The following is a 23748-nucleotide window of genomic DNA, read 5'->3' as shown; positions in this document are numbered from 1 at the left end:
TTTCTGGGAAGACCTGAATGTGTTTGCCAGTTCTGGTTCACCTCAAAAGGCTCACAGTCCATGCTCCCCAGTTGCCAGTATGCTACTCACTGCAAGGGGAAATCTGATGTTTCTCAGAAAAATCTCTTTGTATAACCATTCTACAAACTAGCAACCGTCTGCATCTAACTCTGCAGCCTTGTATCTCTTACCGAAACCCTACTGCTTTGCCTGATTAATATTTGCTTTAATATGTACAGCCAATTAAGCAGGTATCAATGTCATGTGTTGACTGCCCAAAGTACCTAGTGGGATGTGCTGTCTCTGCCTCAGAGAAATACATCATATTCTTCAGCAAAGTGAAGTGAGGTGAATATATTGTAGCAAAAGTTGATGTACAGTGGAGAATTAAAATCCCTAAACTGGTTAATAATAATAATAATAATAATGACAACTCTAGCAGCAGCACACACCAACACATATCTCTCCCTGCCTCAGGCCCTCACAGCTGTCCAGTAAGTGGGTCTTGTTATTAACTCCATTTGGGTACACAAACAGGAAACTGCACTGACAGAACGTTCTTTGGGGCTAATTGCTAAGATATGAGGGGTTTTAAAGTCACACTCTTTTGGTAGAAATTCAAAATTACTTGCTAATGTAAATTCATTATCCAGACGTCAGGTCTTCTTCACCCACCTGGTGGTAGAATCTGGTTTCAGAAACTAAGCTACATAAGCATGCATATCCTGTCCGGTGAGAGCAAAGAGGCAGAGACAGGCCCAGGAATCCGGAGTTAAAGAGCGATCAGGCCAGAAGACGTTCTGTAGTATATGTTCCTTAATTGATCAACATATGGGGTCTGTTTTCACCTTAAATTGCCCTTGGACTTTACTTCTGGATCCTGTAGTGCTTTTTAATCAAACCTGAATTCCATAAGACATTTTATAATTGACCTAATTTTATATTCTTGCAGGTCTTCTTTTGGTCATCCTGGGATTGTTCTATCATGCACTCACCAAAGAGCTGCTGAACACCTGCTGTGTGTACTGCCTCATGCCACATGCTAGGCAAAACAGAGATGAACAACATAGATCTTTTTTGTCCCTCTTGGGCTCTCTCTCACCCATTGCCATCAACACGTTTCTACACCATGCCTCATTTGTTTGACTTAAACATTTTCTGTATATTGTAGCTGCTAAGTCCCTGCCAGGTGTATGATCTTAAGAATGTTCTCATATTTCCTGGAAATTGCTAGCCTATTTATAATCTATGTACAATATTGGCCTCTTACTAATCCAAACAGGGATAAATGAGTCTGACAGCATCTGTCTTGCTCATCCTCTAACCCCACCCCCGCCTTCCCTGATAAACTGACTCACACCGGAGATAACTAGAATGCCAAAGTAATCACAAGTATAATACTACACAGAGAAAAACCTTGGAACTTTTAAGCCTCAAACTTAAAAATGGGAATTTTTCATTCTGGATACTGTGCACAGAACACAACATAATCCATTGATTTAAGTCAATGAAATGAATTTCCAGTGCACCCACACAGGGAGTTATTAAAGATATTGTGAAGTTCTTTGCAACACACATGAGATGACCTAAAATTTGCTTGGAACTAAGGAAAAATGATGTCCTATCTATCAAATTCCAGGAATAATATATGTGAGACTGAAAACATTCACAGCATTACCAAGATGAAGCCTGCCACCAAACTGTCTTAAACAACATGCTGTTCTGTGCACCAAATTCACCAAGACATAGAAAAGCAAATTCAAAGGCAGTAGGCAGTTCCAAACTAAACTAAACATTTACAAGAAAAGTCTGGTTCTGTTCTAACTTATGTTTCATATATCTGTCAAAAATGGTACACTTTTAGGCAGTGAAATTTGAATCTGGTTAAACTCCCATGGCTCAGTGTAGTTATGTAAGTGTCGCTGCTGAATTATATACAACACCAAAGGACAGTTGTATCTGTCTGGACTACACTGAGTTAGTGCTTGTCTCAAAGAAGCCTCCTGGTTAGAAAGTAATGATGGCAGAGACCTGCAAGACCACCCTTGCTGTGGAATGAATTATCATCTCCCCCACATTCATATGTTGAAGCCCCAACCTCCAATGTGATGGTTTCTGGAGATGGAACCTTTGGGAGGTAATTAGGCTTGGAAGAAGTCATGTCTGTTTTGACAGGATTAGTGCCCTTATAATAAAAGACACCCGTAAGCTTGCTCCCTACTGCCCTGCTCCTGTGCACATGGAAGAGGAAAGGCCATATGAGCACAGGGTAAGAAGGCAGCCGTCTACAAGCCAAGAAGAGAGCCTTCACAAGAACCCAACCATGCTGGTACCCTGGTATCAGGCTTTTAGTATCCAGAGCTGTTAGAAAATAAATTTTTGTTGTGTAAGCCACCCAGTCTGTGGTGTTTTGTTATAGTAGATATACCAGATCTGTATCTGGTGAGCTTCTCTATAAAACCATCACAGAGAACTGGTAATAAGATGCCATCAGAAAGATAGAAACATACTTTCAGATAATGTAAATTTATGGAAATATTGTCAGATTGACCAATGTGACATAGCAGAAAGTGATTCTCAACCTTGGTTGCACACTGGAGTCACCTGGAAAGTTTTTCCAATTATTGATGATTGGGTCCTATATATTCTGATATAATTGGTCTGGGTGAAGCCTAGACACTGAGATTTTTTTTAAAGCTCCTCAATTTTCATATGTTGCCAGTGCCAAGGGATATTAATATAGAACATGTATGTGAGGTGGAAATTTCCAAATAAGGAGGCAGTTCTAATGTGTAATGGTCACAAGTTTAAATTTGGCTACTCTATCACCCATTGGAGCTGACTAGTTACATACTTATCTCTCCAGTGTTTCTGATGGAATAGGTGGGCGGAATAGTGGTGGGGAGATGTTGTTCATACCTAAACCAAACTGTCACGTTGACATTTTCTTCCCTACCTCTAGAGTTACTTATATGTATCTAATTACTTATGTGTATATAGACTCCTCCTTAAAATGCTAGCTAATCACATAAAAAGAATATTTGACTGTTTGGTATACAATCCAACATACCATACACACATGTTCACATATGTGCATGCACCCCGTCCCCCATATGTGTGTAAGATACTCAAAGTAACAAATAAAAAAAATTCATGGATATTCTTCCATTTGCTACTTCTGACAAATATTTCCCCGGGATAAGTCTCTCATTTCATTGCCTTTTTGCCACCTTCTCCTTCTCGTCATCATTGCTTACTAGTCAGCTCCCAAGCTTTTCTTCCTCTGCTGGCCTCTAAGTGTTATTTTCCTTGACTCTATGTACACACCCGGGCTAAATCCATGCGTTCCATGATCAGTTTTCTACAATGGCTACAAAGTGTACATCTCCACACCAGATCTTTCCACTGAATTCTTCGCATTCCATACACTCTGAACTCCTTATAAACAAAGATGGACAACAACAAAAAACCTTTCAATAAAATTATTCCTCCTTTACCATTTTCTCAACCATGAATGGCATCGCCATTCACAGAAACAAGCAAGAAAACTAGAAGTCAACCTAAATTTTGCTTTTTCTGAGATTCTAAATCTAACAGAGACTAGTGATTCTCAGACTGAGCTGCACATTGGAATCACCTGGAAAGTGTAAAAAATACCAATGACTGAATCCTATATACCTTATGAATCTGTTCCCTCTTCAGCAGTCTTGTTGACACTGCTCAAGTCCAAGTTCATATCACTCATCTCCATTAATATAACAGCATATTCACTGGTCTTTCTGCTACAAGCCTGTCTTCCCACCCTAGACTCCTGAACATATACAACCAGGTGGTAATCATTTGTACCAAATAAATATAAATGACAAGTAAAGTGCCCTGTTGTATAGCTTTTGAATACTATATTTGAACACAAAGGGCAAATGTTTAAGCATATACAGATAAATATACATCACAAAGAAACACATATACTTATTTTATAGACTAGTCATTAGAGGCGACATCATTTAGTTAGTTTGGATTAGTGTTTGAGAGCATTGATTCACTTTATATATAGCCACACTCTGATTTCTCTAAGTAAATTAAAAATTTAGACTGAAGAACAAAAATAAAATCTGACTTTCTTCCATCATAGCACCAAGGTGATTTCATTAGAGCGGAAAGGCTAATGCGACTGAGGCATTTAAAAGGCTTGATGTAGAATATTCAAAGCTTCCTTACAGCAACATTACATCAGTATAACTCTATTTTAACAGGCTACCTTCTGCATATGTATGCATTCAATTCCAACACAACACAACACAAAAAACCTAACTAAAACCTTAAGTTGCAAATAGGTAAATTCTGGAGCTCTAACACACAGCATAGTGAATATAGTCAACAATACTGTATTATAAACATCAAATTTGCTAAGAAACTAGATCTTAATTGTTCTCACTATAAAAAAGAAATTATAATTATGTGACCTGATAGAGGTGCTAGGCAACATGGCAATTATATTGCAACATATAAATGTATCGAACCAACACACTGCACACCTTAAACTTACACAATGTTATATGTCAATTACATCTCAATAAAAATGAATTAATTAATGAAGGAACTATGTTGTCAGTTACAAAGTAATCAATGTGACTATTTAAATGAGTTCATAATAGCCCTGGCGACTTGGGATCCAAGGTTCAATGCTATATCCAAATTTAACTTAGGAGTAACATTCAAACACACATGTTGCATTCTTATACTATAAATTACATTAGTAGTGTCCAAACTCTTAAGACCTGTGCTATGAAAAAAAATTTTCTCATAAATTTTTCCCATAGAAAGTAAATCTGAGATCAAGGAGCTAAAACGATTTTTTTTATTAAAGTAAGACCCTGTTCATAACAATAATGTATATAATTGCTTTGAATAAGTATTGACCTAAGGAATTATTTGAAAGTCACCAATGATAAAGAGACTAGAGATAGCCTGTTTGCAAACTGCAAAGATTCTAAGTGTGTGTGTATCTACATACTATGTATACATGTACACACATACTACACACACATACACTCATACATAGGTACTACATACCTCTACATATATATTTTGTTCTTTGTAGGATTTTTGTAAACATATACAGTAGGTTTTATGGTATGAAGGAAACGAACCAAGGCTCTCCTTGATTCACTGTGTATGTTGGACTTTGTTCTCTCTCAGTTCCAGCAGAACTTTATTGTGTTTATTTATAATTATCTCAGGGGAAAGCTCAAGCCTTTGAGGTTCCACAGAGTGTCTATAGTTGCCAATGGAAGAAGTGGTCAGTTTGCTCATCATTTTTAATAAACACGGATATTCCTAATCTAGGTTGGGAGTCACAATGGAGTAATATCCATGCATTAACACTTTCTCTGGCTGTTCTGTGAAACATAATTTCCTAAATTCACGAAGTGTAAAGTATATGCCAGGAAATGCATGAATGATGAGAAAAATTAGAAGATTGTTGTCAATTCAGATGACCTATTTTCAGGTGGATATAAAGAAACTACTCACAGCAAGAGACACAAGAAAACTCATTTACAGAAAATTTTAAATTATAATTAACAAATAGCACTTCTTATTCATTGGATCATGTGACTATAGTTTGAGAGAGGTGGACTAGGACATTTCCTGCTCACCTCACATTTCCCCCAGAAATGGCTCAGAAATGAAGACAACTAGAAGGAATAATATACATTCTCTAAGTACACTGTGATTATGCAGTTTTCTAATGAGATGTAAATGATGACCTTCAACATTTCTTGCTTAAATGGGTATGTTGTCTTTCTTAACATTTGACTCCTCATGTACAGACACGAAGGATTCTTTCATAGAGGGTTTACATGACTCTATACGTTTTCATGTCTTTACATTAGTAATGGTATGAACTGGAGACTTCATCACATAACCCTTAGCTTGCTTCAATTGTACCCTGGACTCAGTGTTATGGGTTGTAATTTCAGTCTCATATGGTCTTCAAAATCTTGGCAAACAGTTAATGAAATTGGCTTAGCTAAAATAGAGAAGTTACGGCTGTATTTAGTTACTTTGCAATTTTGTTGTCTGCCTATATATTTTTCCCTCTACTAAACTCTGCAGATGGAGTTTCAGGAGAAACAAAGGAAATGTCATCATCATAATACATTCAACAATGAATTTTTTTCTGAGAGATATCAGATTATGCAACCAAGAATGTCCCAGAGAAGCATTATTGATGTTCTAATGCTAACGGGGTTTATTTATATAAAAAAACATATTTTAAAATTTTCCCAACAGCATTTAAAACTCATGTACATAATTTAATATTTCCATTTTTAAGTAAAAAATAAAACATAGAAAAATATGACAGATAATTTTTCTAGTTAATGAAAACTAACTAGCAATCAAAGTTTCCTTAATATAACTTTTTTTTCTTATTAATGTGTCTTTAACACTGACTCTTGTGTGTTGCTCATTTCCTTTCGTAACCATCACAGGTTTGGAAAATTTTATCTAATTCTAGGATAGACAGTAAAGGATGCAAATATTCTTTTCCAGAATACTTATTTTCTTCTAATACAGCCAATAATGTAGGGAAGAAAACCTTTGTGCCTTATAAAGGAGATGAATAACTAAAGGCCTAGTTTTACATTGCTGAATGTGTAACTCATGGTGTTAGAGGGAACTTAAAAGGATTTTCTTGTACATCCAGGTGAATCTACAAATCAACACACAAACTGTTCAGGTCCACGCAAAACTTGTTCCTCCTCTGAACACTTCAACAGTCTTTTATTATCACAACACAAAAGCATTCTCCAAGTATGAGCTAAATGATACGACTCCAGTTTATTAATATGTGTGTGTATATATGTATATTGGAGGAAAGAATAAAAAGCATTAAAAGAATCCAATTATATATTTATTGTGGATCTTATACTAAAATGCTGTCATGCTCTTTGTTGGAAAGGATACTTTGCTACCACATACACAAATATATGTTAAATTAGTGCTGTTATCTACTTAGACTATTTTTAAGAGAAGTCAATGTAAGCAGGAAGAAATTGAGACAAACAAAATTGTACTGAGCAGAAGTTACGGGTATTGTTTTAATTTTTTGTTTTGTTGTTGTTTTGCTATAAATCAGAATCTAGTTCACTTTATAATGCATGGAGCATTTCTGGGATACAAAACAAATAAAGGTTCTGGTTTTATTTTAGATCTGTGGATTTTATGAAATTGTGTTCCCATTTATAAGATTATGACTCTACGTTAACACCAGCAGGCATTTTGCTTTAGTTGACAAAAATGATATTGTAACAGAATTTTAGAAGTTGTTTTGAAACATGACAATTTTCAAATTTCCTGAATTCTAATCTATGAAAATAAGTACATGAATTGTCTGCTTATTGAGATATAAGAAATGTCTTCATTCTTTTATCCAACCAACGCTGATATAGTCAAAATACACTCCTTGCATCCCTTTATTCAACAAAGATTTACTGAATGCCTACCTTGTGTCAGATACAGTTCTAGGTGCTGGGGATGGAAAAGGTGAGCAAGAGTCACAAAATTCCCTACTTTCTTTGAGTTCACGTTTTAGTTTACTTTGAGAGTACAGAGTTTTAAATGAATATCCATGGTGAGATCCTCATGAGTATGTGTGTGCCTGCTCTCATGGTATCACAGACGTTTTTCTCAATTCCCAGAACACTATTCTAGCTCTTTAGCAATTTTTCAGCCATGTCCTTATAATAAATGATCAAGATAACCAGAAAAATCAGTTTAAAACCATGTACCTTCTAAAGTGTGTATATGAATGGTTCATAAGCACATAAAAAGGTACAAAACATCAGTAGTCATTAAGGAAACACAAACTAAAACAACAATGAGATACCATTTCACATTCACCAGTATGGCTAGGATAAAAAATTGGAACATTCATACATTGCTGTTAGAAACATAAAATGTTGCAGCCACTGGAAAACAGTTTGGCAATTCCCCAAATGTTAAACGTAGATAGGACCTAGCAATTCTACTTCTAGGTATACACCCAAAAGAAATGAAAATAGGTCCACACAAAAACTTGTACATGCATGTTCACAGCAGCATCATTCATAAAAGCAAAAAAAGAGAAACAATCGAAATTTCGATGAATGAATAAACAAACTGTAGGCTATTTACAAGATGAAATTCCATTCATCAATGCAAAGCAACAAGCTACTGATATATGCTATAACACGCACGAACCTCGAAAGCATTATGCTAAGTGAAAAAAGCTGGATGCAAGAGACCATGTATTGAATAATTCTATTTATACAAAATGTCCGGAAAAGGGAAAATCTATAGAGACAGAAAGTACATTAGTGGTTGCCTGGGGAGGCCGGGCTGCTGGGAATAACAGTAGATGGCATAAGAGATGCTATTCGGGTGATGAAAATGTATATAAGGTAATGGTTGCATAACTTGGTAAATTTGTTAAAAATCATGGAATTGTATCTCTGAAATGGGTGAACTGCATGATATGTAACATATGACTCAATAAATTTATTTCAGAAAATATATACCTTTAAGGGATGTACTTTCCCCAAACGCATGCAAGAATATTTACAATCTGACTTGCAAGACACACAGAAATACACTTCGAGAACATAAAACCTTATAGGTCTTTTTACTTCTTTCAGTAGGAATTGCTATGGAGATTTCAAAACAGAAAGGAAGATACTGTGGATTAAAAACACGGAAGAGTTCACGGTTAAACACTCGTTTCTGTATTTATGGGTTCACGCATACTACTTTTCTTCACCACGGAAAATGTTAAAACCGTCATCACTAACACCATGACGCAACGACAACACATGTGCTGTCTTCTGCACGTTGTACCATTTACTCCTGGTGTTTTTGTTCCACTTTGTTTTATTTTTAAGTGCATGACTACAGCACCTCTGGCGGGGGCTGGGGGTGGGGAGGGGGGCGGTTAAGCATGATTCCATTTTACATATGAGGAAAGTAGGAATTTGGAGACGTTAGGTAAGTAGTCTCAGATTGTTGACATAGGTCGTGAATGGTGCCTGCCTCTCATCAAAGCCTGAACTCTTCTTCCGACACTGCTTTCTTGCAAATAACTACACAAATGCACTGATAGATATGCCAAATACTGGGGAAATTCTTGGTTAATTGGCTATTTTTCTTCATCATTCAATCAGGTTTCAGTGGAAGCGAGCTCAAATTTATTCAAAGATAAATTGAAAGGAAAGTGAAATTCAGGTCCCCCACTTCAGATGTATCAGCTTTTTAGATACATCACCAAGAGAGTAAATACAATGGAATATGACAGGTTTCTAGCTAACAATCTGTCCTACATAAAATGTTTAGTAAGTATCCATTCGGGTGAATATTTTCCACATACCAAATATTCTCCCTTAGAGCTCATTAATTTTTCAGACCTTGGTATGTTTACAAGGGGGTTTCATGGAACCCTTGCAAGTTACACCCATGGTTCAAATTAGATAAGAAGTCAAGCATTCAAGGAAGTAGGACTGCCAGTGCTAGGAAAGAGTGATCTGACCGTACTTCCCAAAGCTTGGGCTATTCCAAGTCAGGTGCCACATGGACAGGGCAGTAAGTGACATCAAATTACACAGTAGGAACACTAGTCTATTCTCAATTGCCTTTCAAGTCTCCTTATTATAACAAGCAGGAAGTACCAATTGGGGATGAGAGAAGAGTTCTAGCACCTGCCAATCTCCACTTTCATCAAATAAATAGAGGTCCCGAGGTCAGAGTCTTCCCAAAGCAGCTGTGTTCAGATGGCATTTAATAACCTGCTTTGTGGCTATTGCATTTGTGCTATATTAACGTTGTATTTACGGCAAGTGGTGCTGGTTTTCAACTAAAAAATGATAAGTTCCTTTTACAACAAAATTGATCTAAAAAACAGTGAATAAATTTAAAGAAAAATATCAGTAAGCCAAGTACAGATGGTATATGAACATGCTAAAGTCAGGATGGTCCTATGTGAATGAGGACATTTGAGAAGTACTCTAAGACAATGGTTATTGATCTTGTCAAGCCGTCATAATATCTAAGAATTGCATCAAGATATGGGAATGTTAAGAGTTACCATAACTAAACAGCTGCCCAGGACTTTGGAGGGCTGGCACCTCTCTGCACTTTGGAGAATCATTTTGGTTGCTGAAAACAGGTAGCCAGTTTGCCCTCTATAAGTTCAGGGCTTGCTTTAGGCAAACTCCTGGGAGTCTGTTCTTCGCTTTTCCAACCCTTTATCTATCCACATGCCCTCAAGCTATTATTGTCTTTCCTCACTTTCCTCCATCAGACCCAACCAGTAGATCATTGATTCAAACTATGATACAAAGGCTCTATACCCGGAGTGCATTACTGAACTCCCCAGTTTTTTTTTTTTTTTTTCACATGGATCAAAGCATAGGTGCAGGGATGTACTTTTAAGGCTGATCTAAAATTTCAGACCCATTTTAGCAGATAGGAAATTTTATATTTTACACATAAACTGTGCACCCCAGAAAGTAATTTATTTTTCACAGTAGCATAAGATCTCCTTAGCTTAGTCAGAAATAATGTTGTTTTCATTAGTGCCATGAGGTTAAATTATTTTCTCCATTTCACATATGAGAAAACTGAGGCACATCACTGCAAATGAGCAGTTTTCCTTTAACCCACACTCCCGTAGTCCATAGTCAGGCAACTATTTCCCAAGTTGTGGTCAGAGCACCATGCATGTAAGAATTACCTGGGGATTTGTTTGAAATGCAGATTCCTAGGTATCTTCAAACCCTTTAAAACAGAATGAGAGCCAGTGGAGTCTGGCCATTTGAATCTTGAGTTCTCTCTCCGGGTCATTCTTATAGAAAATAATGTTTGAGAATCTCCTCTGAGTCTATAGTGCTCTCCCTTTCAAGTTCACTTTTTATAACTCAGGTCAGTAATGCCCAAAGCTATACTGCCACCCAGAGTATAAAATTAAAATGTGTCTGGATTTTCTGCCTCCTAAATTTTAGGCTTTTTTCCTTTTTTCCTTTTATCTCTGTAGACTTGCAGTTGTTTTGTGATCCTAAGTCAGTCACCAAAACAAATAAAGAATAAAACAGGAGAGGAGGAGGAGGGACTAGGGCAGAATGAGCTCAGTAAAAGGGAGGGCAGCTGGGGTACCTCGGACAGCAGCTGTTTTATGGGATTCCCGGACAGAGTGTGTAAAATCACTGTCTTCTCCAGCCTTCTGTCCTTGCTCTTGAATGCTGTGTTGTAAGTGCATAGTTATTTTGTTGCTGAGCAATTAATGCTACAATGGTGACACCCACATGGCCATTTTTGACCCTACCTTCCCAGCTCTCCCAAACTGTATCTTCTTTAACAGCTGATACCATCTGGAGAGCTTTGGAAACAAAATAACACTTGGCTTCTAAACTGATTTTACACATTCTGCATTTCATTTTTGTCCCTTCAAAGAGGGAAAGTTTAATATAAAATGCCATATATATTTTTTCACTTCTAAATAGAAATAATGAATAAAAGAATGGTTAGGAACTCCAACATCTGTTGTTTTTTACAGTTGACATAAACTGATTAAATACAAATTCTTTCAGGTCAATAAGAGTGTCCTTTCTCACAGAATTCACTTTGGTCAAGGAGTCTGTGGGAATATGTCATCTAACTGCAGGGACAGTGAGTCACGCATACATAAAAGTCTCAAACTTGAACCTCAGAACTGGAAAAATAGCATTTGATACAATTAAAGAAGAGTACAAAAGTGCATAGTTTCATAACAGCTGCCACACGCACTTCAATCTCTCTAAATTCAAGTAGTGTATGTTCTACATTTCCTTTTCTCAAACTTTTTCTTTTCCTCCTATAACACAAAATATTTCTTTTCATTCAAATATGAAATATTAACTTCCAAATGGATACATAGCTTCAAAAGCACAGGCTGATATATGGACACGGACGCTCGTCAGCGTAGGACTGATATATGCAAAACATTGAAAACAGCAACGAAGGCAGAATTAGACAAACCAATATAATGATATGATGAATTACTATATCGTCCCTGAAATCATGTTTGGAAAGTTGTTTATGATATAATGTTAACAAGAAAAGGCAAGATGTAAAAGCTGTGTGATTCCAATATTTGTGTGCTTATATTTATATGTGTGTATTTAGATATATCTCTATATTTAAGTCTCTCTATATCTACTTATTTATATTTATAGCAAGAGCTCTCTGGGTTGTTTAATTTTGAAATGCTCATCTTTCCTTCTTACATTCTTTTGTATTCTAAATTGCATACAAAATGTTATAATTTAAAATGATTTTAATAATATTTACATTTAATTTCAATAACTATACTTTCATAATTTTAAAATGTTATTTAAAAAGTTTACTTTAAAATTCAAACTTTAGAGCTTAACATGAGAGCTACAATAATAATAGATCTTAATATGAAAATTAGAGATTATCGTTGCAGAATTCCTGTGAGAATTTCTTTCCAGATTTTAACAAATATAAAGAAGAAAGCTAAATCCGGTTGACTCGTTAGTGAGATATAAGCTTTATTAGAATAAACAAGGGAAAATATTTATTCATGGTCATTATTTAACATTTCACAAAGAAAAATTTCTGTACTTTGCTTTATATACTGATATCTAGTCAAAATATTATGCTTGATCTGTATTTTTTAACTTACATTCTTTTTTAGAACATTTTGATGGTGAACACTGGTGAGTTTAACTTGAACTAGCAAATGTTCCCAGGCAGTTTGTCTTCACATCCCCAAAACTGAAACTTGAATGAGGACTTGGTCATGTGAAATTTTAAACTCAGTCAATTAACTAAAAAAGTAGATGGGGCAGAATACTCTACTTGGACACATTTCTGAAAATAATCCACTCTCCTTGGGAAATTATGGATTATTTATTCCCTAAGAATGTAGTTTACAATTACATTTGGCCACAAATACATCACTCTTTTCTTTTTATTTCACTGTCCATGGATCTGGGAATCCTTTTTTAAAATCAGCAGAATCCAGTAATTTGCATATCTGCCTCCCTAGGACTGAGAAACTCAAGCTTAATTTCTTTATCAAAACAAGCATATTCAGATTGCCAGAGTGTGATACCATGATAAATTTTTGTTTTCATCCCTGGCTCCTGGTCAGAGCTCCTAAAACCCTTGTAATTTCCTAACTTATAAGAGTAATAGAAGCATCTTTTGTTATAATATTTGCTTTTTATCCCCAGTTCCTAAAATAGCTCTGGAGTGAGGAATGGGAAAGGAAAGTCTTTGTTATTTATACCAAGCCTCTTTCAGCCATGCCTGAATTTATGTTAAGGCATCCTTGAGAAAGCCCCTAAGGATGCTAGGGGGTGGGGTGGGTGAAGGGTGGTTGCCAGAGAAACCAGTCAGGTGATTAGAAGGTTGGAACTCTAGCCCCAAGGATTTAATCAATCACGCCTATATAATGAAGCCTTCATAAAAATATCCTCACTGAAGGAGTCTGGAAATCTTCTAGGTTAGTGAACACATCCTGGTGCCAGGAGGGTGGTACATCTGGCGAGGGCATGGAAGCTCTGAGCCGTTTCCCCATTCCTGCCCTATGCACTTCTTTCATCTGTGTTCCTGAGTTGTGTCCTTCCATAATAAACCAGTAATCTAGTAACTAAACTGTTTTCCTGAGTTCTGTGAGCTGTTCTTGCAAACGACTGAACTTGAGGAACCTCAGGTTTACGGCTGGTTGGTCAGAAGGTGACACCCTGGGACTTGTAATTGGTGCCTGCAGTGGAAGGAGGGGCAACCTTGTGGAAATGAGCCCTTAACCTGCGGCGTCTGCACTAACTCTGGGCAGTTAATGTCAGAATTGATTAAATCAGAGGACACTCAATGGGTGTCTACCAAGAATTGGAGAATTGCTCCTTATGGAAAACCCACACATTAGGTGTCGGCAGTGTTCTATGGGTGGAGCAGTAGAAAATATTTGTTTTCCCTCACGGAGTGACCTTTTCTTTTTAACATGTAAATATTCTATTTGCTTGTTAAATTAAAAATTAAACATAAAAACAATACCATTTACAGGAGCATTTATAAACATTAAATATTTAAGGATAAATTTAACAAAATGGAGCAAAGTCTTACATTGAAAATTATAAAACACTGTGAAATATGAAAAATCCTAATGACATGTACAGATGGGCTATGTTCATGGATTATAAGATTTCATATTTTTAAGAGGTCAATTTTCTAGATTGATTGATTCCTAAATTCAATGAGGTTTCTATCAAAATCCTAACATGCTTTTTTGTAGAAACTGGCAAACTTATACTAAATTTTTAATAGATACGCAAATGACTTAGAATATACAAAACAATCCTGAAAAAGAACAAAGTTAGGGAATTTACTCCACTTGATTTCTAGACTTTAAAGCTATAGTGATATTCTCCTAAAACAATGTCCCACAAATTTGTCCTTCTCTGTAAATGCTAGCCACTTCTTTCCATTAAGTTCTAGAGTTTATTTCCCTTCCCCCAAATATAGGCTGGCCCTGTTTTGCGACTTACTTTGACCAATGCAATGCTTACAAGCTCTTAGAACCCTGAGCCATAATGTCACTGGTCTGACTAATCTGCCAGAGATAAAAGTTGCATGAAGAGATGTTCTACTGGATGTGAGACTACAAAGAGAGAGAGAGAGTGACAAAGGACCATGCAGGCTCCGGCTATCTTAGTCACCTCAGACAATGCTCTGGACATGTGAGAGAAGCCGTCTTAGATCCTTCGGACCTAACTGATTGACAGTAATCAACGCCATGTATTGGAGAAATAGTACCTCCTCTCCAAGTCCTGCCTAAATTGCTGATTTATAAACAAATGATTGGTTGTTATTGCTTATGCCACAAAGTTTTGGGGTGCTTTAATATACCAGCGTGGAAACCTCAACCAGTGAATGACTGAGCAAATGACACTCCTTTTTCTCAAAGCATGCTAGCAACATTACCATATAGCTTCTGACACTGAAATACTTTCTGCAACTGTCTTCTATAGATTTTCTAGTAAACGGGGAGTTTCTGTAGTTACACTTCAGAAGCTAAAAGATACGGAAAATTTTGTGCAGCATGAAATTAATTAAAAGATATTTTTGATTAAATTTCTGATTATAAAAGTAAGGGATGTTTATCGAATTTACAATATAAAAAAGGGTAGAAGGTCATTCGTTATTCTACGAAATTAATGCTTATCTTTTGTTATATTTTTTTTAGCCTCTATGCACTGATGTATTTTATACCGAAAAACATACATTTTTTGTAACTGGGATCACATTTTATACAAAGTTCACTGTCATAAAGAAATAAAGAAATAATTGCTTACAGGGCACATCTCTTCTTACAGGTACCCTAAAATATATAAACCGCCCCTATTTTCACATATTAGCAAAGATCTTTACCTCCACATTTAATTTTTGCTCCTCAGAGGGAATTTATGAATCCTTATAAACTGTGACACTTTTTGTAAAAAGGTAGCATTCTGATCAATTAATTTATCCTGTCTAATTTTTCCATCGATCATCATCTAATCAGCATTTTCCCCAAATTTTAATAACTAAATAACTTTTTATTTTATTAACCACAGTCTACTGCTAGAGATAACAGATTGGCGTTCATTCTTCACTATTATAGAAATTATAATAAGCAAATTTGCACTTCAGTTTTTACCGCATATCTGATTTTTTCCTAGGACTGGGCTTTCCTGCTTAAAGAGTCTTGAAACACACTAGCACATTTCTTTAGAATGACTATGATGATCTGCACACTCACCATCAGGGTGCCCACCTCAACACACCTTGCCAGCATTTAGTCTTATCACTGTTCAGGGTTTTGTTAATGTACCCAGTAAAAGGGCATCAAATGACTTAACATGAATTTTTTGGATTATTAGCACAAGCCCATACTCTCAGTGATGCTTCCTTTATCTTATATCATGTATTCAAGAGTCTTCTTGCCTTTCTGTTCTATAGATTGGTGTCTATCCACGCGATAGTCCTACACTTTCAAAGAGAAATACTACTTATTAGGCAACTTTCAATTTTCAAGTATCAAAACTATTCTCATTCACATGTCCAATACTGAGACTCTCTCCTAAAAAAAAAAATCCAAAAGTAGAAGATATTTATATGAATGTGTATTCACTACAACATTACTTGTAATAGTAAAAATGTCATGACTTAAATGTCCAACTTTATTGAAGCAATTATGAACAATATACCTACAGAATGAAATATAGTCATTAAAAATTATGCTTACAGAGGTTGTCAATGATCAGATGTCAAGTTAGAATATACTGGAATAAAAGAGCATTTCTGAACTCTTGATATGAAAAAACTCTGCTACAAATATTGAATTAATAATATTAGGATAAACGACTATTTTATTTCTACTGAATTAAAAAAATTGAAGAGAAGGAGGTAATTTACAAAATATTATCAGCGTTCAACTCAATTAGTGGAGTTATGGATGCTTTATGCATTCTTCTCTGGAACTTCCATTATTTCCTGAATTTCACCATACTATGTAGTTCTCCTTGTTTCCTTGCAAATCTGTTCTAGATTAAGGTGAGCTATATATTTAAAAATATAATGTTTTTAATTACATTGCCAATATCCCAATCTCTGTTTATCAACACTTTTAATACCCCTTAGCTGAAAAATTTCAAAGAAATATCAAATCAAGAGAAGGCTCCTATTTTAAAAATTCACTTTTCCATAGAAAGCCCAGAGATAAACTATGGTCAACTAATCTATGACAAAGGAGGCAAGGATATACAATGGAGAAAAGACAGCCCCTTCAATAATTGCTGCTGAGAAAACTGGACAGCTACATGTAAAAGAATGAAATTAGAACACTCCCTAACACCATACACAAAAATAAACTCAGTATGGATTAAAGACCTAAATGTACGGACAGACACTACAAAACTCCTAGAGGAAAACACAGGAAGAACACTCTGACATAAATCACAGCAACATCTTTCCTGACCCACCTCCTAGAGTAATGGAAATAAAAATAAAAATAAACAAGTGGGACCTAATGAAACTTAAAAGCTTTTGCACAGCAAAGGAAGCTATAAACAAGACAAAAAGACAACCCTCAGAATGGAAGGAAATATTTGCAAATGAATCAACAGACAAAAGATTAATCTCCAAAATATATAAACAGTTCATGCAGCTCAATATCAAAAAAACAAAAACAAAAACAAACAACCCAATCAAAAAATGGGCAGAAGACCTAAATAGGCATCTCTCCAAGGAAGACATACAGATGGCCAAGAGGCACATGAAAAGCTGCCCAACATCATTAATTATTAGAGAAATGCAAATCAAAACTACAATGAGGTATCACCTCACATCGGTTAGAATGGGCATCATCAGAAAATCTAGAAACAATAAATGTTGGAGAGGGTGTGGAGAAAAGGGAGCCCTCTTGCACTGTTGGTGGGAATGTAAATTGATACAGCCATTATGGAGGACAGTATGGAGGCTGCTTAAAAATATAAAAAAGGAATTACCGTATGACCCAGCAATCACTACTGGGCATATACTCTGAGAAAACCACAATTCAAAAAGACACACACCCCAATGTTCATTGCAGCACTATTTACAATAGGCAGGACATGGAAGCAACCTAAATGTCCATCAACAGATGAATGGATAAAGAAGATGTGGTACACATATACAATGGAATATTACTCAGCCATAAAAAGGAACGAAATTGGGGCATTTGTAGAGACATGGATGGACCTAGAGACAGTCATACAGAGTGAAGTAAGTCAGAAAGAGGAAAACAAATATTGTATATTAACACATATGCGGAATTTAGTAAAATGGTACAGATCAACTGGTTCACAAGGCGGAAATAGAGACACAGATATAGAGAACAAACATGGACACCAAGGTGGGAAAGTGGGTGGCAGGGGTGGTGTAGGGTGGGATGAATTGGGAGATTGGGATTGCCATATATACATTCCTAATAAGAAAAAAAATGATCAAATTGTACACTTTAAATATATGCAGTTTATTGTGTGTCAATTATATCTCAATAAAAGTTCTTTAAAAATTCACTTTTCCAATGTAAAAGTTTAATACAGTTTTAATTTAGGGCCAAAGGAAGAGAATAAATAATAATGTTTTCAGTGGAGGGAAATGTATGGCAGAGAAAGACATCTAAAGTATCAAATTTTTGACTGTAACTTAATAAAAACAATGCATCTTTGTGAGGCCATATAATCCATCTTCTAAACTGTTACAACATCAATTAAGATGATTCCAACTCAGGGGCTCCCCTGGTGGCTCGGTGGTTAAGAATCCGCTGCCAACGCAGGGGACACAGGTTTGATCCTTTGTCCCGGAAGATCCCACATGCTGAGAGGAGCAATTAAGCCCATGCGCCACAACTACTGACCCTGTGCTCCAGAGACTGGGAGCCCGCAACTACTGAAGCCCGCGCACCTAGAGCCTGTGTTCCACAACAAGAGAAGCCACCACAGTGAAAAGCCCTCGCACTGCAACAAAGAGTAGCCCCTGCTCACCACAACTAGAGAAAGGCTGCAGGCAGCAACAAAGACCCAACGCAGCCAAAATGAAAGAAAGAAAGAAAGAAAGAAAGAAAGAAAGAAAGAAAGAAAGAAAGAAAGAAAGAAAGAAAGAAAGAGAAAAAGAAAGAAAGAAAGAAAGAAAGAAGGAAGAAATTTATTGGGGAAAAAAAAAAAGAGTAGCCCCCGCTTGCTGCAACTAGAGAAAGCCTGCGTGCAGCAATGAAGACTCAACATAGCAAAATAAATAAATAAATAAATAAATAAATTAAAAATACATACATAAATATTCTCATTTGAAAAAGAAAAGGATGATCCCATCTCAGCTTATTGCAACCTTTTGGTTCAGTTTGAGTGTCTCAGTGAAGAATGGTTAGTAAAATCTTGAAATCTACCTGTCAAATGATGGCTTCTCTCCACAGTCAAAGGCATCCTGCAGCTCCTTGACAAGGTTAGCCTGGCCCGGCAGGCGGAAGAGACCCTCTTCCTTCAGCCCCCTTTGTCGGATAAAGTCCACACACTGCTCCACCAACATTGGAGCCAGGCGGTTCCCATATCTCTTCTCATAACGGACAGTATCTTCCAGTTTCTGTCCAAAAATGCCTGGAGAAGTAAAGGATCACAATGAATTTGAGAAATTCATCTTTTCCCACTTTTTTGCTTTCTCTTAAAACTCAGTGTTGGAATGCTAGCAAGCATTTCACATTTGGTACCTCACATTATTACAGGATTAAATTATGTACAATTCTTCAAATGAAAAGAGTTTATGCTACCCTTTCCCCTGTATTCCATATTTTTTCCAAAACTGAAATAGAAATATGGAGTTTGAGATATCCAGTTTGAAATAAGAAATATTGCAATAAATATAATTTCAATTTTTCATTTTCTTTTATTTTTTTCCTTATGGGAAAAAAATGTATTTAGAAACTTAAAAGCAGAAATATTCTGTAGATAATAGTCAACTGTACTTTTGTTACAGTTGTAACTTTATTCCCAATTTTCATTTAGCTTAAATATTATTCGTGTCTCTCTTCACCTTTCGTTTTCAATCAAGTGATGATGCCATGATTATAATCAAAGGGATAAAACCATAAAAAGAAATGCAGAATTTTCACCCATGTAAAATATTTCAGACGGTTTTGCTCTTTAAAATCTTAAACTATTAATTTATTGGAAAGAGAAATATTTGAATTACAAAGCAGTACAAACCAAAAGTGAGGAGGCAGGGTCATGGTGGTTTGCCTTAACAGGGAGCATGTTTGATTATACGTTACCTAGAATTGTCAGCACATGGGGGTAATAAAAATCAAAACAATTTTGATCAGTTTTATTAATTACTTTTAAATACCCACAAATGATGCATTTCCTGTTATATACATTTGGGGCTGAACACCCCCACTATTCACCCTTGGTACCCTACTGATTAAGAAACAATGCCTCTAAAATATATTAATATCAGTTGGTAGCTTGGAAAAATGATCAACCAATGAGAAAAGAGGGAGAAAAAGAGCCAAGCAAGTGTGATTCCAATGTTCCCAGATGGAATGAATATTACTAAAAGGTTTTAATGATCTAATGAGTTTCATAAAAAGGGGGAAAAAATTAGTGTTGCATGTTGAAACTATGTAAGACTTCAGAATGTTTGGGGACTATTTCAAAACCATTAGGTTCAGAATTTAACAATAATAACATATGCTTTACTTCCCTATCTGTAAAATAATTTATGTATGGATTCAGTAATGCAAAACCATCACATTCCAAGCAATAAACACTTGCTACCAAAGAGAATATACTTAGTCTAGCTAGAAACAATAACACAGCAACAAATGAAACTATTCTACACCTAGTATCAAATCCTTCTAGGAAAAAAAGATTGTTACTGAATATTAATATTCAAGTGTATATAAAACAGAGTTAGAAATTAGCTTAGTTTGTAGACTTTGGAACAAGCAGATTCTCGGTAACAGTGTGTTAAATATTTTCCCCTAACTCAACAGACATTCACACCCCCATTTTCTCCCATTATTTTCATTTTCGAGGCTGGAAAAGTAACTACTTCTTCCATTTCCCAAAAGTCTTCTGGAGTCTCTAGGAAGGCTTATTTTTCTTGATGAAAGATAAAGATATAGCTGAAATTGCCACTCATGCATTTTTCCCATCTTGAACTTGGATGTGTTACCTGTGAACTAAAAGTCATCTTTTGACCATTAGGCAACAACCATGAGGGAAAGGCTAAAAGATTCACAGAGACAATGGGGCTGAAATCACTGAACCACTGACGCAATACCAGCAGCACCTTCTTGAAGACTTTTTTTTCAATGTGAGAAAAATAAGCCCCTGTGTAAGTCACTGTTTGCTGCGTTTTCTGTTACTTGCAACAATGCCCAATTCTGTATGAAGTGGTGATAATGATTTTTATTTATTTATTTATTTATTTATTTATTTATTTTATTGGCTGCGTTGGGTCTTTGTTGCTGCACATGGGCTTTCTCTAGTTGTGGGGAGCAGGGGTTACTCTTCGTTGTGGTGTGTGGGCTTCTCATTGCAGTGGCCTCTCTTGTTGCAGAGCACGGACTCTAGGCACGTGGGCTTCAGTAGCTGCGGCACACGGGCTCAACAGTTGTGGCGCACGGGCTTAGTTGCTCCACAGTATGTGGTATCTTCCTGGGGCAGGGATCGAACCCGTGTCCCCTGCATTGGCAGGCGGATTCTTACCCACTGCGCCACCTAGGAAATCCCGGTGATAATGATTTTGAAGGTCTTCTGCTATTTCAATAACAAGGCTTGAAAATCAGTCATGAATGAAGAATACCGACTCTTTTCCCCTGGAGGTCTTTGATGCTTATTTGCCTGGAATGTTTGGATTCCATCCTGCCAAAATTGAGGAGATAGCCTTTCAGGGGCATTTTTTATTATACCAAAAAATAATGATAACATTCGGGAATAAATCTTACATACCTGATTTTTCACTTATTGTTTTGGACTGATACATTACATAAGGTTTCTCTCTAAATACAGCAGAAAATCTGGTAAAGATGTTCCAGTTCAACCTCTATGTGCACTACAAATGAGAACCGAACTTCCAAGATCTGGTATTATACAGTAATGAAAAACAAACATTCTTTTCTTAAAACTCTCGGGATTTCTTTTTTCCTCAAAACTCAGGGAGGTAATAAAGGATGCAGTAATTTTTGCTTTAGATGGGCACTCTGGTTTTCTTTTTTTTTTTTTGTCTCCCCTTGTTACGTACAGACTTGCCTGTATGATAAGAAGTTTCTTAAGAAGTATAGTAAGAAACTAAGAGCCAAAAGGCCTAACATCCTTTCATATATTAGGTACCTAATATGCACTAAGTCCTTGATATATATTCTCTTGTTTCCATAATAAATATATAAGGTAGCTATTTTATACCTGAGGAAATTGGGCTCAGAGACATTAAATAAATGACCTAAAGTCAGTTACACAGCACCAAGTAGTAGAATGGAAGTCCATATCCAGATTTAGTCTTAAAAATCTTTGCTTGTTCCTGAATACCTGTCCTCTTCCTCTTTAATACCAATTATCATGTGTCCTTATTTTCTAGTAATTTAAAATATTAAGTTCTAAAAGTGAAGAAAACAGCATATCTTTTCTGTGCTCTAAAAAATGGTAATAGCTAGGCTATGTTTACGTATGCCAGGCATGGATACTAGCAGTTTAATCTGCATTTCTCTCACTTAAAATTCTCAGCACTCTATGAGATGGGCAGCACCATTTTATTGAGGAGGCGATGGAAGCACAGAGTGATTAAGTGACTTGCTGAATGTCACTGGGCTGGTGAAAGATGGAGCCAGGGCTTGATCACGGCTCCTGAATTTCAGGGCCACTGTGTGTGCATCACACAGTACTGCGTCGTGGGCATAATGGTTGAAAACTGAATTACAGAGGGAGAAACATGCCTCCTAGTTTTCTGGATTCAATTCCTGTCATCACATTAAGAGCAGTGATTTCTGTTAAGAAAATGCAAATTTGGGGGAATGTCAGAAAAAAAGGACAAAACTCAGCATCCTGCCCAATCAAATGATTCCCTTAACATAAAGAGCTATGCCTATTTAGCAACAGAATATGTAAAAGAGTTAAAAAATGTAGACAATATGTACACATGCTTAGAAATTCCTGTGGGAGGGACTGCCTAGGTGGCATAGTGGTTAAAAATTCTCCAGCCATTGCAGGGGACAATGGTATGATCCCTGTTCCAAGAAGATCCCACATGCCATGGAGCAACTAAGCCTGTGCACCACAACTACTGAGCCCATGTGCCACAACTACAGAAGCCTGCGTGCCTAGAGCCCGTGCTCCGCAACAAGAGAAGCGACTGCAATGAAGAGTAGCCCCCGCTTGCTGCAACTAGAGAAAGTCCGTGTGCAGCAACAAAGACCCAACACAGCCAATCAGTCAATCAATCAATCAATTTATAAAAAAAAAAAAAAAAAGAAATTCCTGTGGGAAAAATAGTAATTTTCTGCCATTTACCTCGTCTTACAAAGAATTAGGTAATGATTAGATGTAGACTTCCCATTGTGTAGCACTGGAAATAGAATATCCCAAACGTCTCCAACTTACAAAGGTAGATGGTGAGTTAACTTCTTGTATGAGAATGGTTTTTTGTGCAGAAAAGTAGGGGGAAATTCTTTTTTAAAAGCCACTTTCGTTAGAGTTTTCTTTGAGGGAACAGTGAAACTTCAAATTTTAAACTTAACAAAAAAAGCACAAAGGTCATGAGCTATCCCCAATTAGCAGCACAGAGAAAAGGACACATTGACTAGTAGATTATTAACAAGAATATTCCCTGTGGTGTGAGTCTTGCAAGTAGTTCCAGCTACGTCCATTTAAATTCTCAGGGAAGTTTCACATTCCCTAACAAAACCATCCTTGGAATTTCTGGGTGACAACGGTATGTCACGCATATTTCTCCTGGAAATACGTTGATGGTGTCATGAAGCATCACTCAGGATGTGACTTTCCACTAGGCTGAGAAAAGTAAATCACACAGGTGATTTTATTATATCTGTGGGAGGCTGTTTCAACTGGAGGGAGAGACAGAGGGGGAGAGAGAAAAAAATATAAAGAATCTAAATATTCAGGATTTGTGAAGTCCCTACTT

The 23748-nt window shown here is 36.4% G+C and overlaps 1 protein-coding gene across 5 annotated transcripts in view; it reads right to left on the bottom strand.

Annotated features, from left to right (window-relative positions):
* The window catches only part of ARHGAP24 (Rho GTPase activating protein 24), a 476239-nt gene that overhangs the window by 27676 nt on the left and 424815 nt on the right, over positions 1 to 23748 (bottom strand). For all 5 annotated transcript variants that reach the window (XM_057728038.1, XM_057728041.1, XM_057728040.1 and 2 more), the window contains one exon: positions 19001 to 19208. In XM_057728038.1, coding sequence (XP_057584021.1) covers positions 19001 to 19208 — 208 coding nt within the window. The remainder of the gene's footprint in view (positions 1 to 19000; positions 19209 to 23748) is intronic.

This window comes from Hippopotamus amphibius, chromosome 3, assembly GCF_030028045.1.
Source record: "Hippopotamus amphibius kiboko isolate mHipAmp2 chromosome 3, mHipAmp2.hap2, whole genome shotgun sequence".
In the NCBI taxonomy this organism is placed as follows: domain Eukaryota; kingdom Metazoa; phylum Chordata; class Mammalia; order Artiodactyla; family Hippopotamidae; genus Hippopotamus; species Hippopotamus amphibius.
The sequence above is the reverse complement of the archived record's forward strand: the minus strand, read 5'-3'. Positions and strand labels throughout refer to the sequence as shown.